Here is an 18,993-nt window from a genome sequence, read left to right as displayed (position 1 = left end):
GACCACCGCATATTCCCGGAGCAATATGGCCTTAGTTGCTAATGCTCCTTAAAAAAAAAAAAAAAACCAAATAAATAACAAACAGTAAAGAATGCGCTCGCCATTTATTGGAAAAAAAAAAATTTGTTACAAAATTTGTCACTGTATGGTGCATAACTACCTTAGTTACGATTATGCAAATAACATAAGTTATTTGCAAAATCGTAAGTTATTGCCATAGTGCTCTATGGCAATAACTTACGATTAACTTACTTACTCAGCTCTATTGTACTGTACAAAAGCAAAGCAGTCTCTTCAAAATCATACAGTAGATGTTTGCCTGCACTACAGCAGCAATGCCAACAACGTTGCAGGAAAAGGCACTATTAGTGATGCTGTACTATCAGAACAGCAACAATGCGGTGTGGCTATCAGAGAATTCTGGCGTCAGAAGCACATAAGGCACAGGTGGACCTATGACTGTTTGTGCTGTCCGCAAAATGATTGCAAAATTTGAAGCGACAGGACATCTTGGTGTTCAACCAGGTAGAGGTTGAAAACGAGTGTACTCCTCTCATGTTGAAGATGTGGTTATGGCTGTTGTGGATTTATCAAGTCAGTCTCCATGTGGTAGTGCATGTGCCAGCTGTTTCTTGTGAAGTGGACATGCCGTATTCCACTGTAAGGCTAGTAATGTGTCAAGTGTTGCGATACTATTCTTACAAGATGCACATGCTACAGCAGCTAAAGCATGGTGATGCAGATATTCGTTTCACATACACACTTGAGTTTCTGGCGCGAATGACAGTGGATATCACTTGGCCACGGAACATCCTTTGGAGTGATGAAGCCCACTTCTGCTTAAATGGACAAGTGAATATGTACAACTGTTGCATTTGGGCAACAGAAAACCCTCGAGTTATCCAAGAGATCCCGTTGCATTCTCCAAAAGTGACAGTGTTGTGTGGATTTACGGCCACGTTCATGACTGGGCCATATTTTTTTGAACAGGTAACACCAACTGGACCCTGCACCTGTTCTGTCACTGGACAGCAATATTATGAAATGTTGGCAAATTTCACAGTACCAGAGCTGCAACAATGTGGGTGCCTTCAGGATACCATATTTATACAAGATGGTATGCCATCCTACATCCACCGCTGTGTCCAAAGATTGCTAAGGCAACACTTTACAGACGAATGGGTCATCAGCCGTTGTTTCCAGACATATTGGCCACCCCGATCACTGGATCTGACCCCATGTGTCTTCTGGTTGTGGGGTTTTTTGAAGAACCAGGTGTATTGTGAAGGATGTCAAACTCTGGCAGATCTGAAGGACAGCATTAGATGTCATGTGCTAGCTATTCCAGTTGACATGTTATGTTCTGCTGTAGAAAATGCTGTTCTCGAATGGAAACTGTTGTTGACCAAAATGGAGGACACATTGAACAATTGTAGCTCTGTTCAAGTGATTTGTATTGCCACAGCGCCATATAGTAACTAATTTTTTTCCCCCAGTAAATGGTGAGCGCATTCTTTATTGTACCTGTTGTCCAAACTTCAGTACTCGTTCCAGAGCCTTCTACATAGGGATACTTTAATTTTAACAACCTTGTATATACATGAAGCAGATGCACTGAAATACACAGCCTTCTGTTTTTAATAATCTCATTCTCATTCATGAGAATGAGATTATTAAAAACAGAGAAAAGTTTCAGCTATTGAGTGGCTTTTCTGTTAGCATTTATAATATGAAGCTGCACAACTGAATGTTAGTAATGTCATACTTGGTCAAAATGTTACTTATTTGTGAGATTCTCCTGCATGTGGAATATCTACACAAAACAAACAAACTCTCCAGACAATTTTAAATATGTTAATAAAATACCCAGACTTTAATAAAACATTAATACAAAGTGTATACTCACATTTTCCTGGTGAATGTCAGAATGACAATTTCTTTCCATTTCTGCAATGCATGTGCAATTACACTGGGACAGCAGAGTTGCTGCGTAACTCTGTCATGATCAATAGAGTCTGCATTACATATACTAAATGGAGTACTGCACTGACTAACTCCCTCTGTCTCTCTGGGATAGACTAAAACATCGACATCAAGTCTTTTCTGTTTTTCTTTGCATCCTTAAATTTGCTGCTGGAGTGAATTATTAAAAGAGTTGGGTGTGTCATTTCATCAGGACTAGATTCCTCATGTTTGGATCTGACAACTCAGAGACTTTCTGAATTGTAAAACAGTTAGTTCCCTTGATTTTTGTCCTGGATGGGAGAACTTACCCTAACCAGGTTACTGGTCCCACCCTTTGGAAGCAAGAGCAGTGTCACCTTGTGACCAAGTGGTAAAGAGGGTTAGGAATAAGTATGTACAGAGAAAGAGAGAAAAAAAAAAGGTTACTTTCTTCTGAATCTATAAATTAGTAAATTGGATTTTGTTGCTAAGGCTTTTTAGTTAATTGTGTTTTAGCATAACTTTAAACAAAGAAACAATTTATCACTTCAAGAGAAAGCACTAATTTGCAGTAAATTGTTTTATTGTGAATCGCTTGGCACTCGTGGCGATAATGGGTGGATATTTATTTAATAAGCACTGTGCTTTGTCTTAATACACAACATATATATATAATATTGCTGTTTCATTAAAATTTAAATCATTTTTGATGCAAAGATTGATTGTAAAGATTTTTACAATTCTTTTTTGCTAACTGCAAATCTGGTATTCCTATCAAAATCAACCATGCACCCAGGTCACCATTACATGGTCTTGATTATCAGTAATTGTAGCAACTTGTAATTATAGATAAACACATACATGTCCATATACATAACACAAAAATAAAATATAAGGTGAATTAAAGAATAAATCAACATGCAAATACCAAAATTATTTTTATGTAAGTTATTCTTACTGTGGTAAGCAAAAAGTGATAATTTGCATGTGAAAATTTGTCAGTTAATGCATTTTGATGCTGGTTGATTAATATGAGGAGGGGAATGTGTTATGACACTCATATTATATCTGAATCTGCAGTATAACTGGGGAAGCACTGAATCTATATAAATATGAAAATAAACAAATCTGCATAATCAAGGTGTTTAAAATTCTTTACTGCAAATTAAAATGTTAAACAAAAGAAACAAAATTATCAAAAAACATTTCCTGAATTTATGAGACAGAAACTTCTGTCTGCCACAGATAGCATCATATATAACTAGTAAAGGTTAATTTCTAAAAGTATAACAAATACAGAGATGTAAATTTTATTATTATGAAAGGAAATAAGATAATACACACCTTCCACATGAATAAAGCAACTTGTCTCATCCTCTCCTAATGGATTAAATGCTCGGCAAGTATATTTTCCTGCATCTTCTGCTGAACAGGCTGGTATTTCTAATGTTATTACACCATCCGTATGAGTAACATTATACATATGTTTGCTAATTTCTTTTCCATCTTTGTACCATTTAATCTAAATTAAAAGCCAAGAAAAAATAGTTGTTAAGTGAATTTAACAAAATTTTTAATAATTAATTTCATATACATGCTGAAAAAATTTGAAAACTAAATTATAACATAAATACCATAAAACATTAAATGAAAATCTATGAGAAATTGCAAAATGCAGATATTAATAGGCAGCTATGAATTAGCAGATGATTTGATAATGCAATTTTTTTTGTTAATTACATATACTGAACAAAGAATTACTGCAAAAAAAAAAAAAAAAAAGACCAATCACTTTTTTTTTTTCAAATGTGCTCGATGTGATTTCTATAGATAACATAACACATAGTCCATCTGAAATAAATTCTGTCACACACTTTCTTGAGTATGTCTTCATCAGTACTCACTCCAGCGTTGGAAACTCTGTTGTCAGATTCGAGTATGAATTACATTAAAGGTGGCCTCAATCTTTTTCGTAGAATGCTTCTAGTCAATGCTCTCCAAATGTAAACGAATAAGATAAATGAATAAAATAATTTAATGAATTCTTTCACCCACAGAGTCACAAATGATCCAATGCATCCTGGAATCAAAAGCTGAGAGCCCAACTAACCCCAAAACATATCACTCCAACCCAACGAAACTATGAGTGTAAGAAGACATTGTGTCAAAATAATTAAAATGGAGAAATTGATTATGGTAATAAATAAAATCAAAACTCTAAAATTTAAATGAACGACACTTTTCTTCCTATGGTAAAGTCACGATAATGAAATTCGGATGAACACATTAAATAAAATTTTAAGGTACTTTCCTTCCTTAAGCAGACTAAGCTTTTCGACTAGTCGTCTTGTTCACATGTAGGAAATATCATGAAGTGTGTGTGTGTGTAGGATAAGCTAATAAATGAAGAGATTATTTGTATTGGTGCATGCATAAAAAAAAAGACCAGAAATCCAAAATTAGGTAAGGATGGCACACATTGATAGAATTTGCATGTAACTTCATTTCAAGGGTTTCAGCGATTAATAATTTTATGTAATTCTGTTGTATGTTCAGCATTTTTGCCTCATTAAATAGGAACAAATGACTTTCACTGCCATGGAAAAGGCATGGAAAAGCTAATTCTGATGCAGTTGTGTAGACCAAAGCAGTGTGTTGTTTCAGGTGTAAATCTAGGGTACATAGAGTCGAGCCTTGATATGATGAATCTCACTGACTACAGTAGTTATCATCCATTTGCTTACAAAAGAGCCATCATATTTAACACCGTTCCTCCCCTGTATTACTTCTATGGGAGATCATCATCATCAGCCATTTTCAATCCACTGCAGGATGAAGGAGTCTCCAGCAACTTTCCAGTTCCTTCTGTTTTGAGCACTGGCCATCCATTTACTACCCAAAAACTCATGAATTTCACCTATCCATCTCCGCCTATGTCTTCCAGATTTTCTTCTAGCTCCTCTTGGGTACCATTCTGTTATTTTCTTAGTCCATCTGTCATCATGTCTTCGAGCTATGTGTCCTGCCCAAGACCATTTTAGTTCTTTAGTTTTGATAAGAATGTCCTTTACTTGAGTTTGCTGCCTAAACCATGTGTTTCTCTTCTTATCTAACAGTCTGATTCCCAATATAATTCGTTCCATTCTTCGCTGTGTAGTTCTCAGCTTCCCTTCCATTCTTTTGGTGAGTGCCCAAGTTTCACTTCCATAAGTCATGGTGGAGAGTATACATTGATTCATTATTTTACGTTTCAGACAAACTGGGATATTGCTCTTCAGTATGTGACTATATTTCCTGAATGCTATCCATCCAAAATTTATTCTTCTCTTGACTTCCAGCCATTTATCATTATTACAGCTAATAACTTGTCCCAGATAAGTATATGACTCCACCTTTTCAATTACTGCTCCTTCAATCATTATTTCCCTGTCCGTGGCATACTTGTTCATCATTACTTTTGTTTTAGCCATATTCATCTTTAGTCCAAAATCCTTACTAACTGTGCATAACTGATTAAGATTTTCCTCTAATTCTTTGGGATCGTGGCTTATGACCACAATGTCATCTGCAAATCGTAAATGGTTTAGGTACTCTCCATTCACATTGACTCCTTTCTGCGACCAGTCTAATCTTCTGAAAGCTTCCTCAAGGGCAGCAGTAAACAGCTTCGGAGATATTGTGTCTCCTTGTCGAACTCCTTTCTCGATTTTAAATTTGCTACTGTCTTTGTCTAGTCTAATAAAGGAGGTAGCACACTCATATATTTTCTTCAAAATCATAATATGTGGGGTATCTATGCCTTTTCTTTCCAGTGCCCGAAACATTGCCTTATGCTGTATGGAGTCAAATGCCTTTTCATAATCCACAAATGCCAAGCATAATGGTGTTTTATATTCATTTGCTTTCTCCATTAGCTGTGATATTACGTGAAGGTGATCCATAGTTGAGAATCCTGTCCTAAAGCCAGCTTGCTCTTTCGGTTGATTCTCATCAAGTATTCTTTCTAATCTGTTAGTAATGACCCTTGTGAACAACTTGTAGATGTGGGATAACAAGCTAATTGGTCTATAATTTCCAATTTCTGATTTATCTCCTTTCTTATGCAGCAAAACTATGATTGCATTATTCCACTGCTTAGGCATCACACCTTTTCTAATGCACTTTGTGAAGAGCCTTGCCAGTTTTTGTGTTATGTCTCTTCCTCCCAATTTTAACAACTCTACAGTAACTTCATCTTCCCCCGGGGCTTTCCGATTCTTCATTTTCTTCAATGCATGTTCTACCTCATCAGGAAGAATATCGGGTATGTTGTATGTGTTGCTACTTTGCAATCCATCTTCCCCACTGCTGGTATCATTCCCTCGCTCCTTGTATAATTCTCTATAGTAGTCTTCTGCTATTTGAATTATGCCTTCTCTGCTGTTTATAAGTACACCATCGCTATTCTTCAGTTTCAGTATCATTTGTCTTTCTGTATTACTGCTCATGGCTGCTGATTTAAATCCTTTGTTTTCCCTTAATGATTGTTCTACTTTTCTTGTGTTAAATCTTCTTATGTCCTCTCTGAGTCTCTTTCTAATGGCTTTGCATAACTCAGTATACTCAATTTTCTCCCTGTCAGTGTTTTTCTTGCTCTTCATTTGTCGTCTTCGGTTCATCATGACAAGTGTTTCTTGACTAATTTTTTTCTTCTTTGGATTTCTGTTTCCCTATAGGTTTCTTGGGCTTTATCACTTTCAGAAAGTTGTAATATTCCTCGTCGATATCTTGGTCCTGAGCAGTCTGCAGAAGCTCAAACTTGTTCTTAAGTTCCAGTACATACTGCTTTTTCTCCTCCTCTGTTATCTCAAAGATCCCATAGATCATACAAATTCTGTATGATCTATGGGAGATACCTTGCTGATACTCATTATAACTGATTATTGCACTACTTAGGATATTATACAGACATTTAACAACATTCATATGAGATTGCATATTACACTGGAGAAGACCACAAAGAAACAAAATCTCTAAATTTTTTAATTTCACCCTTACAGGAGATATGCATAAAATACAGTTAATATTTACTGAAAACCCATCAATACTGATATGTTGCTTCACTACAGTACTTATTATTCATTTGCTTACAAAAGATCCATCATATTTAACCAGTTAACACTTACAAATATTCTACTTCTGAACCCACCTTAGGCTTAGAAATTGTTATACTGACCAACAGGTCATATAAATAGAGGTTATCCACTCTCCATTATCAATGAAATCAAACTACAAGCTAAAAATAGATCAAAAAATACAACACCAATCAATACAACCAATAAAAAATACTTTAATTCCATCCCGTACATTGAACAAGAGTATTAACAACTTAATGAACTCTTTAAAGATACTGAATTTAAAATTGTAGCCAGACCTATGTAGAAAGTCCATAATATACTGAGAAATAGACAAATTCTGTATGATCTAGTAAAGTTTTAATAATAAACGAAACGATGACATGTAGTTAAATGGACCCCTTCAGCAAAATTCTAACGCGATAAAGACGTTAGAGACAAATTTAACAGATACAGAGTTGTGCGTGCAGCGATGCGTGCACGAGATTAAACATTCAACTACTAGGATGCTGCTCACTGTTGTTGCACTGACATATGTGGATTTGCTGCCAGCATTTATCCAGTTTCAAGATAGTTGCCTCTAAGATAGGTTATAGCCCTATCTTGTGCCCTTGCAGCGATTCATAGTTCTTCAATAGCATGAGATGTTAAGCGATTCTAGCCAGAGGCGGTGGCGAAAGTGTTGGGATCGGTCAATCACTTCGTAGTCACGCTTGGGATTAAGGTGGGTTGACCAGAAATGTTCCGCGATTGCAGATTGGTTAGTCTCGACAAGGTGGATTGACCTGTTGTGCTCTGCAGGGCGTCCTTGAGGCGTCTTAGTATGCCTAGCTTCATCTGAGCTTTCCAGAGTGAGAACGGACTTGGTGAATTGTAGCTATCCAACCCACATATTGGACAAGTGCTTATTGCAAGCGCAGGAGCTCTCGATACACCCGAGACCGTCATCAATGCATGACAATATACCTACCACCTACATTCCCTACTATCCGGGCATGTCAGGCCAGATTTCAAAAATCCTCCAGGAATACCGCATTAAATGTGTGCAACTACCCGGTAGATTGTTATTGTTATTCCATATCTTGTCTATCAGTGATGTAGAAGATGCTCATGATGACTGTTTTGCGAACAGTCAGAAAGGATCATATAAGTTTATCCATTTGATAAATGAGAAAAATCCTGTGGGGTTGGCATCATTACCTATGATATGAAAGAGCTTCAAAGATTCTTTAAGAGTAGGAAGAGAACTGAATACGAGTTTCCAGGCATGCGAGAATAAGGTGCATTCAACAAGAATGTGAGTTGAGAATTGCAGTGTGTACACTGAGGAGGATCATTGCCTGAGAGGAGAAATAGGTGAATAATGTGACTGTGACCAATTCTTGCTCTGGCTAGGATTACTTCTTCCTTTCTGTTTTCCCAGAAGCAAGAGGCCCATTACTGTGGATCTGGTTTCATTTAAAAGAGCTTATTATCTGTTTTAGTTTGCCATATAAGTGTTCATTGTTTCTTACATATTCTTTGTATATTAGATTTATAGTCAACATACAGAATGAGAGAACATGATGAATCTGAATTAGAAGTATGTTGGCGGCATAGTCTGCACATTCATTTCCAGATATCCCAGTGTGGCCGGGGATCCAGCAAAAGATGACTACTAGCTGGCGTTCCTGAGTATGTATCAACATACATCTTATAGTTTTTATTAAAGGCTTCTTTGGTGAGGTGGTGTTTTGTAAGGCTATAAGTGTACTCTGTGAGTCTGTATATATTATACTCTTTTTGATGGACAGATGGAGAATATTTTCTAGGGCAAGCTTGATGGCAAATAACTCAGCTGTATAACTGCTACATTCGGTGGGAAGTGATACAGAGATGGTGTTAAAAGGGGAAACTACTGCAGCACCTACTCCACTATCAGACTTTGTTCCATCAGTATATATTTTTGTAAAAAGAGAATAATTCTCTGTGTGAGCAGAATGGAGTTGTTGTATAATGATATTTGCAAGGGAATGTTTTCCCCAGTTTAGGAAGTAATTGTTGTAGGATGGTTTAATATAGGACCATGGGAGGACTGAACAGTTTGCATCTTGGAGGACTTTTTCGAGGTGTACATTCCAAGTTTCTGATAGTACCTGTAATCTGATACCAGTAGGCTGAACTGCGCTGGGTTTATTTCTATAGAACATTTTAAACTGTGTATCACTAAGTATAGGCCAAATGGGATGGGTAGCATGCTTTGAATTTTTAGCTGCATAATTCAGAAGTAATACCTTTCTTCTGAGACAGAGTGGAACTTCATGGGCTTCAATATAAAGACTTTGTACTGGTGATGTTCTGTGTGCTCCTGTGGCAATCCTGAGGGCAGAATGTTGAATAGGTGCAAGGCGTGTTAGCACACTCTCCCTGGCAGAGTCATACACTGGGGCACCATAATCAAGACTAGACCTAATTAGAGTTCTATACTATTGAAGCAGGGTATAGCGGTCTGCACCCCATGTTGTCGAAGAAAAAACTCTGAGTATATTCATTTTTTTCTGGTAAGTAGTCCACAGATATTTGACATGTTCTGAGAAATTAAGTTTACTATCAAAAATCAGGCCGAGGAGGCGTATACTTTTCATGACTGATATAGGATGATTCGTTAAGTGAAACTCTGGGTCAGGATGCATCTTTCGTTTGTTAAAAAAATGAATGACACTAGATTTCAAATGGGATGGTCGGTATCCATTCTGCAACCTCCACAGCTCAATATTGTTGAGTGAGATTTGTAGTTGCCTTTCAATGAAGTTCATATTCTGTGAACTGCAGGAAACAGTCAGGTCATCGGCATAGAGATATGAATTTACAGGGTTGAGTATACATTTGGTTATATTATTTATTCTTATTGCAAATAAGGTAGAATGAGTCTTGTGGAACTCCTTGTATATAGATTTGCGAGAGGATTTGCCGATAGCAGACTTGAAAAGTTCTATGCTGAAAGAAGTTTTGTATGAAATATGGTAAGTGGCCTCTCAGGTCAAGGGAATGAAGATCTTTCAAGATGCCAAAACGCCAAGTGGTGTCAAGGCATATCATAACGAGATGCTCGTTTCGGATAAACACATTCCTGATGTTCGTTTCAGCTTTGACCATGATATCCAGAGATGATCGATTTTTTCTGAAACCAAATTGGCTATCAAAAGATACCAGGTCAGTCGGCAGTGTATCATTTTTTCCAGGGTTTTACTCAAGCAGCTGGTAAGAGAAATAGGTCTATAGTTGTGAGGGATAGAGTGATCTTTCCCTATTTTGGGAATTGCCAGTACGTAGGAATGATGCCAGCATGTGGGGAATGACTGTTCAGTGAAAATACGATTGTAGAAAGTCAGCAGCAAGGATAATGTTTTGTTATCTATGTGTTTAAGCATTATATAATATACTCCGTCTGGACCAGCAGCACTGTTCTTTGAGGTATATATATAGCTTCTTGGGGTTCAATCATAATAAGTGGCCGATAGACATGATTTGGTTTTGAAGTTCAATCGAGATTTTTCAGCTGAAGCTTAAATCTTCTGAAATGATTGGTCGTTATGCGGTCAATGCGGACAACTGTGAGAATACAGAGCCTAAAGCACATGCAATTTCTGCAGGAGTACACAGCTCCTGTCCATTCCAGTTGAAAATTGGGGAGGATAGAGGAGGAAATTTGCCATTTAGTTGTTTTATTTTTCTCCATATTATTCTATAATATGTATTTTTATTAACTGAATTTGCAAATCAGACCCAAGAGTCTCTTTTTGCTTTCTTCCTTATATGGTGAGCCTTGGCTCTGAGTTTCTTATAATTTATAAGATTATTTGTAGTAGGATGTTTGCATAATATATTCCAAGCTCAAGTTTTTTTTCTTTTTTGGCACTCTTACAATCCTCATTCCACCAATAATTTATGGATCTATGGGAGTGTGACTGTGGGATGGCAATACATGCAGCTGCTAGGATTTGTTTAGTTATATGGTTGGTGACTATGTGAATTGGATGAGATTCAATGATCTGATTATCAAAGGATATATGATAAGTGTACTTTGCTCAATCAGCCTTGGAAAATTTCCATTTCATGCAGTTTTCTGAAGTTGCAGCATGTGAAGTTTGAATTTTACAGATTAGTGGATATTGGTCACTGTTGAGTGGATCATCAAGAGCTGTGCACTCAATACAAGGAAAGAGGACTGGAGAGCAGATAGACAGATCTATTGAAGAGACTGTTCCTGTTGGGAGATGGATGTAAGTTGGTGAACCAGTATTTAGGATGGTTAAATTCTGCCTGTCAATGAGCATTTCAATAAGTTGTCCCCATCTATCTTCATTTAGAGAGCCCCACAATGGTTGGTGTCCACTGAGGTTGCCCAATAAACAGAAAGGGATTGGCAACTGCAGAAATAAATCTTCAAGTTCATGAATAGTGCAAGGCTGAGTGGGCAGCAGATAAATAGAAACAAGTGTTATAGTGACTCCAATTGCTATTTCTCATAGCAGCAGCTTCAATAGAGGTTTGCAAAGGAGTACGTCTGCAAGGGACTTGTGAATCTATGAGAATAGCAACCCCACCGTGAGCTTTATTTGTAACTGGTCTATCTTCTCTGAAAAGAGTATAATTTTTGATCGAGAGAGATACCTTAGGAGTAAATATGTCTCCTGGAAACAGATTCCAACTGGATTATGATGCTTAATTATTTCCTGGATGTCATCAATATTGCGATGAAAGCCATTGGACTACATTGTTCATTGTTTAGATATAGATGAAGGAGCTGAGACTGTCTGTTTTTTTAAAGCCTGTTCGACGTGGTCAGTTTTAATTTAAACTCTTTTTGGGAAAATTGGTCTCGTGTCTATTTCATCCTCTGGATGGATCTCCAGAATGGTTTCTGTTTCATTATGACTGGGAATTTCATTGGTATCCATAAGGATGAAGTGAACTGGTTGTTTGCTAATGGGATCTGGCATCTCTGTTTGAACAGGTCTTACAGGAGCTGCATGGGCAGCAGGTGGTATGGTGGCTGGTGTGTTGTTAGCCCTGCTTGAAATATGTTGCTTTGATGATTGTGATACAGAAGAGAGCAAGGATTGAGCCCATTCAGAAATGGAGATGTTTGGTGGAATTGATGTATCAGTTTGGATTGATACTGAATGAAATTTTTTAGAGGCTTCGGCATATGTAGTTGCAATTGCTTTCATGCTTCTGGGAACGAGACTTTCTTTTCTTTTCTATTTTGCATTTCTGGATTTTTTTCTCGTATTTCCACTGTTCACAATTTTTGGAGAAGGCTGGGTGGTTGCCTTTACAGTTGGGACAAAGCGAAGACTGGGCATTACAGTCAGCTTGGGTATGCTTTTTCGATCCACAGTTTGGACATACTTAGTCACCTCGACAGACTGTTTGCGAGTGTCCAAATTTCTGACACTCACAACATCGTATTGGGTTTGGATTATATGGGCAAATGCGACAATGCAAATACCCTACTTTCACTGATGAAGGTAGGTTGGGTGATCTGAATGTTAGTGTGATGCCCCGAGTCAGAATTAGCTCACCATCTTTTTTCATTGTAATTCTTTTGGCCTGTGTGACTTTCTGATCCTGCAGTTCCTGAACAATTTCTTCCTCTGAGACATTCATTAGGTCCCATTCTGAAATTACGCCTTTGGATGTATTAAGTGTGGTATGTGAGGACACCTTGACTAGAACTCCACCAAATGATTTGAGTCTGAGTAGAGATTCAGAGTGTTTAGAGCTGGTGGTCTCTACAAGCAGGTCGCCAGATTTTAGTCGTCTCACCATTTTTGAGGAACCAGCTAGGTTCTCAAGACATTTTTGAATGAGAAATAACGATATATTGCCTAAGGGCTGGTTTGTTAGTGAATGTAGAATCAGAAAACTTGGGTGTTCAATTCGAGGAGCATCCGTCCTCAGTCTCTTTGGATTAGAGGAATCAATATCAGGTTGATGCAAATCCACATGATTCGGATTTGCAGTCTTAATTGGGGAGAAATTGTCACATTCCATGTTTTGCTCCATTTGGCCCTGGGGATTTTACCACCCAGGTTTCTGGCCCCGCCACGGGGAGGCAGGAACAGTGCCACTGGGTGACCAAGCAGCTGAGTTATTTGGTTAGTACTGTTAGAAACAGAAAGGTGGCCTTCCTTTCTGGGCCTTTGCCTACTTCTTGTAGTGCGAAAGTGTTACAGTAATTTATAAAAAAAAAAAAAAAAAATGGTAGTTGGAACAAAATATAATCTATTCAAGGCTCTTTGGATATAATGCTTTTTGAAATGCACAGTAATTGGTTGGCACCTAGGGCCGCCTGGTAGAAGCATGCGTTCTCTGGTTTCTAACATGAAGACTGATCGCCCCTCTTTTGCACAGCGGTGTGGTATACCGCATAACTTGCAAAGATTGTGGCAGCTGCTACATAGGGGAGAACTTGAGATGCCTTCAAGACTGCCTTGCAGAGCACAACAGGTCAGTCCTCCTTGGTGAGACTGACCAAACTGCAATTGCAGAACATTTCTGGTCAACCCACCACGACCTTACTCCCAAGCATGACTACGAAGTGATTGACCAATCCCAACACTCTCACCACCGCCTCTGGCTAGAGTTGCTTAACATCTCATGCAATTCATGAACTATGAATCGCTGCAAGGGCACAAGATATGGCTACACACTATCTTAGAGGCAACTATCTTGAAACTGGATAAATGCTGGCAGCAAAACCACACACGTCTGTGCAACAACAATGAGCAGCATCCTAGTACAGTGGTGCCTCGCAATTCGACAGTCGGATTTCGCGGGCCGGCGCAAACGCTACATGATATTGCATGATAGAATTCTTTGCTGGACTACGTAGCTGCATTTAATATTACTAAATAGTAACGGTTGCTTCATACATTTTAACCAGTGGTATTAAAGAGCGGGAGTAACATTTAACCAATGACAGATAAAGCGGGAATAGATCCTACAATCATTCAGCTACGTTAGCCGCCCTCAAAGATAGCTACAGGTATGCCGTCAGTTCTTCCTCAGTTATGAGACAACATTATCTCATTAATAATCGTAGTCTGAGTTCATGTTTGCTCGAGTTGTTTGTGCTAATTTATAATTCTGCATTTCTCATAAAGTAAAAAATTTTGTGCTTTGGCAGTTATTTATTTTTTGAGTGAAATTTGATAATGGGTCCAAAGAGAAGTGAACAGCGGAATAATTCAGGAAAGAAACACACTTGGTTGAGCATAGAAAAGAAAGAAATTATAGATGAAATGCAGAAAGGTAGAACAATTACAGATGTAGCTCAAGAGTATGGCGTCCCTAGGTCAACTGTGGCAACTTTTTGGCAACAAAGAGACAAGATTATAGGTGCTAGGGTGTTTGCTGGAGCAATGAAAATTTCTGACAGAAACAGATCTTTAATCAATGAAGAAATGGAAAAGCTGCTTCTTACTTGGATTAGAGAAAGATATATGAAAGGAGATCCAGTAACTCAGGCAATGATCTGTAAGAAGGCTAGGTTAATTTTTGAAGAATTGCAGAAGAAAATTCCAGGACGTATCTCAGATCAAACTGATGAATTCAATGCAAGTCGTGGGTGGTTTCACAGATTCAAAGGTAGAACAGGTATCCATAGTGTTCTCAGACATGGGGAAGCAGCTAGTGCAGATAAAAAGGCTGCAGAAGAGTTTGTGAAAAAATTTGAAGATTTAATCATGAAGGAAGGCTACTTGCCGCAGCAAATTTTTAACGGGGATGAAACTGGGTTATTTTGGAAGTGCTTACCAAATTGAACATACATCACGCAAGAAGAAGAAGTGACACTCCCAGGACATAAGCCTATGAAAGATAGGCTTACCTTGTTATTGGCAGCAAATACAAGCGGAGACTTTAAAGTAAAGCCACTTCTCATTTACCACTCTAAAAATTCTCGGTGCTTTGGGAAGAAAATCAAGTCCAAACTGTCAGTGATGTGGAGATCCAATGCAAAAGCCTGGGTAGACCAGAAAGTCTTCAAAGATTGGATTTTTGAGGAGTTTGCCCCGAGAGTAAAAAAATTCCTCATTGACAACAATTTACCTTTGAAAGCACTGCTGATTCTTGACAATACCAGTGCCCACCCCCAAGACTTGGTGAACATTCTTGAAATTGACTTTGATTTCATCAAAGTCCAGTTTTTGCCTCCAAACACCACATCACTGATCCAACCCATGGATCAAGACGTAATTGCCTGTTTTAAAAAAAACTTTACACCAAGGCTTTGTTTTCACAGCTTTTCGACGTGACTCATTCTTCTGATAAGACACTGAAGGAGTTCTGGAAGACTGAGTTCAATATTCTTCACGCCATTTCCTTTATTAAAACTGCCTGGGAGGGAGTGACACAGAGGACCCTTCGTGCATCATGGAAGAAACTCGTCCCTTCCTTTTTTTTGGATGACAACAGTGCAGTCCAAGCCGCTGAAGAATCAGAAGCAGCTGCGGCCATGCAAGAAATCATTTCAATGGCGGAGAACCACGACATAGGAGAAGTTGATGAGGCTGATGTGGAAGAGCTTGTGGAGGATCACGATGATGAACCAACCGTGGAAGAACGCAAAACACTCAGCAAACAGGAAGCAAAAGAGAGAGAAAAGGAAATTTCACATGAAGAAGAAGAAGACAGGGAAAAAGGGCCAATGCCAACAGCTGCCATTAAATAAATTTTATTCCATTGGGAGAAGGTGCTTGTTTAAAAGTCTGCTTGAGAAGTTGAGAAGTCTGCTTGTTTAAAATGGCACCTCAACACTGCTGTTGTAACTAGAATGACAGACTTGTTTAACAACACTACTATGCATCACTTCAAGGCTATCTTGAAAAAGAGGGAGAGACAGTCCACCCTTGATCAATTCCTCATCCCCATTCAAACCAAGAGGAGAAGAGAAGGGGTAGAACAAGATAAATAAAACATCCTTCCAACATCTAAGGCTCAGTGAAATATATGTACTCATTATGTATTTTGTAATTTCGTTTGTTATATGGTAGAATATAGTAAAGTCAATAATATTGTGTATTTCTCTCCGACAATGAATTAATCAATTTGCCATAAACTTATATGGAAAATATTGACCCGCAATTCGACTCTAATTTGGCAACAGAATACAGTCGAATTGTGAGGCACCACTGTAGTTGAATGTTTAATCTCATGCACGTATCATTGCAAGCACAAATTTGTATCTGTTAAATCTGTCTCTAATGTCTTTATCGCATTAGAATTTTGCTGAAGAAGGGATCCATTTAACCCTGAAAGCTACATGTCATTTATCGTTTATTATTAAAACTTTACTGGATCATACAGAATTTATCTATATCTAATATGGAATCTCATACAACAGGCCCATTTATCTACATACTGAGAAATAATACAGTTCTTCCTTCTTTCTCGGCACAAGTAAATGATCTTATTTATAATATTTCTTGTAGTCAGTGCAATTCATCGTATCAAGGCTCCCTAGATTTATGCCTCGATGTACCCTAGATTTATGCCTGAAACAACACACTGCTTCGGTCCCCCCGCAACCACATTGGAATTGGCTTTTCATGCCATCAATGAAAGTCATTCATTCCTATTTAATGAAATGAAAATTCTAAACAAACAAACAACACAATTACATAAAATTATTAATTGCTGAAACCGTTGAAATGAAGTTACATGCAAATTCTATCAATGTCTGCCGTCTTTACCTAATTTCAGATTTCTGGTCTTTTTTATGCATGTGCCAATACAAATCTCTTCATTTATTAGCTTAACACACACACACACACACCACGTTATTTCTGACCTGTGAACAAGACGATTAGTTGAAAAGCATGGTCTGGTTAAGGAAGGAAAGTACCGTAAAATTTTATTTAATGTGTTCATTCAAATTTCATTATCGTGACTTTAATTATTAATTATCATAGGAAGAAAAATATCGTTCATTTAAATTTTAGAGTTGTGATTTTATTTATTACCATAATCAATTCTTCTATTTAAATTATTTTGATACAATGTCCTCTTGCACTTATAGTTTCGTTGGGTTGGTTTGTTGTGTTTTTTGGTCGGGTTGGGGCTCTCAGCTTTCAAACCTGGGATGCATCATATCATTCATGACTACGTGGGTGGAAAAAATTCATAAAATTATTTTATTCGTTTACATTTGGAGAGCATTGACTAGAAGCATTCTATGAAAAAGACTGAAGTAATCTCTTATCCTTTTTTATTTTATATATATATCATTACAACATAGAATTTATTGAGCCATGTAGCTCTGTTTTTATATTAAAGGTGGCATATAATAATAATAAATTTCTATTTATTCCCATAATGACTAAGCCCAGAAGGGGTAAACTGGGCAATTGATGTAATTCCTAAAAAAAAATGCAACTTGCTGAGGTCTAAAATCTGTGAATAGAGGGGCTGCTGTTGGAGAATATGGCACTGAGAAACAAATATGTGAGAAAAACAAATTTTGCAGCCCAGTTATAATGACAGCATGTGTAGAAACACTTTTTGATAAATTAGTGTCCTATTTCAACACAGGTATACAAGAAAAATTTGCACCATTTCTAGAAATAACACCCTAGTCACTGTTGTCTCTGTAAAAAGAACAGTCTATAAACATAACAACAGCGAGACCAAAGGTCATTTGGAGAGTAACGTATACAACCTATTTCTCTAAACAGTTCTGTTCCCTCAGACTCATACATTATATTTGCTCTTTTTCCCACACAAGTGTAAATGTAAGTGTAAAAAATAGCTAATTAGCTATTTTTAAGTTATGAGAGTTTCTGATGCAAAAGCTACTTGCCATACTGTGCCTATAAAGGTAGTGAAGTCTACATATAATAATTGCTGCAGGAATGGTTGTGAACAGTCAGAAGCGGTCATATAGTTGCATTTATTTCAGAAATGTAAAAAATTCCAAGAATTTGGCCATCACCTATGATAGGGTAGATCTGAGAGAAACCTGAATGAGAAGAGTCAAGAGAAGTTATTAAAACTACATTCACAGAAAATCATCTGAATTAGCATTAGTAGAGAGGCATATGTTGCAAAAAAGCAACCTTATATAGCATCAGCCAAAAAAAAAAAAAACTGAACAAACCATATTTTGCTATCCATAGAGTAATTAAATTATCCAAATTGGCTGAAACGTATGAATGATTAGGTGAAAGGTATAAGGAAACAACTATTATTGCCATCTCCACCATAATTCGGGCAACAATTGCTTCTAAAGTTATTTGCAGAGGGATAGGTCTGAAAGGAGTTCTGGAGTTGACTAGCAACACTACCCCTCCATGAGCTATATTACAGTTATTCCTATCTTTTCTAAGCATTTTGTGATGTTTAATGCTTATAGATATTTGATGGGGTCAGGTTTGTTTCCTGTAGACAAAGAACAGCAGGCTTATATTCAGTAATTAAGTCATAAATATCATCTAAGTTAGCTCTGAGTCTGCAACAATTCCAATGAATGATTCTATACATTATTGAGGATTATCTGGTGTGTCTGTTTGTTTATGCCTGTTTATTCTTTTTTTTTCCTTTTAGGTAAAATTGGTCTGCTGACGTCTGTGTCTTCCTCTGAATGTATTTCAAGTAGTGTATCATCCTCATGTGATTTTTCATCAGCATCCATGATATCAATATGTGATTTTTGCTTCTCTCCTTCCGAACTTGTTTGCTTTACTGGCTGCTGTACAGAAGTTTTATCTGGTAGTATGAACAGTGATGTATTTACTGAAAGAGTTTTATGTTGTTGCATAGAGTTTTCTTTTAGGGAGGAAGGGACAAAGGACAAGCACATTTTCAAGACATTTCTGAATTAAAAATGGGGAAAGTTTACTCAGTGGGTTGTCTGTCAAGGAGTGCAGAATTAGAAAAAGAGGAGCAGGTT

The 18,993-nt window shown here is 37.4% G+C and overlaps 1 protein-coding gene across 2 annotated transcripts in view; it reads right to left on the bottom strand.

Annotated features, from left to right (window-relative positions):
* The window catches only part of LOC150079033 (twitchin-like), a 2,795,346-nt gene that overhangs the window by 103,477 nt on the left and 2,672,876 nt on the right, over positions 1–18,993 (bottom strand). For both annotated transcript variants that reach the window (XM_090382361.1, XM_090382360.1), the window contains one exon: positions 3,289–3,466. In XM_090382361.1, coding sequence (XP_090238487.1) covers positions 3,289–3,466 — 178 coding nt within the window. The remainder of the gene's footprint in view (positions 1–3,288; positions 3,467–18,993) is intronic.

The sequence above is a fragment of the Mastigoproctus giganteus genome, chromosome 10 (genome assembly GCF_048544385.1).
Source record: "Mastigoproctus giganteus isolate SK-2022 chromosome 10, ASM4854438v1, whole genome shotgun sequence".
NCBI lineage: Eukaryota > Metazoa > Arthropoda > Arachnida > Uropygi > Thelyphonidae > Mastigoproctus > Mastigoproctus giganteus.
This window is presented reverse-complemented; position numbering and strand designations above follow the sequence as displayed.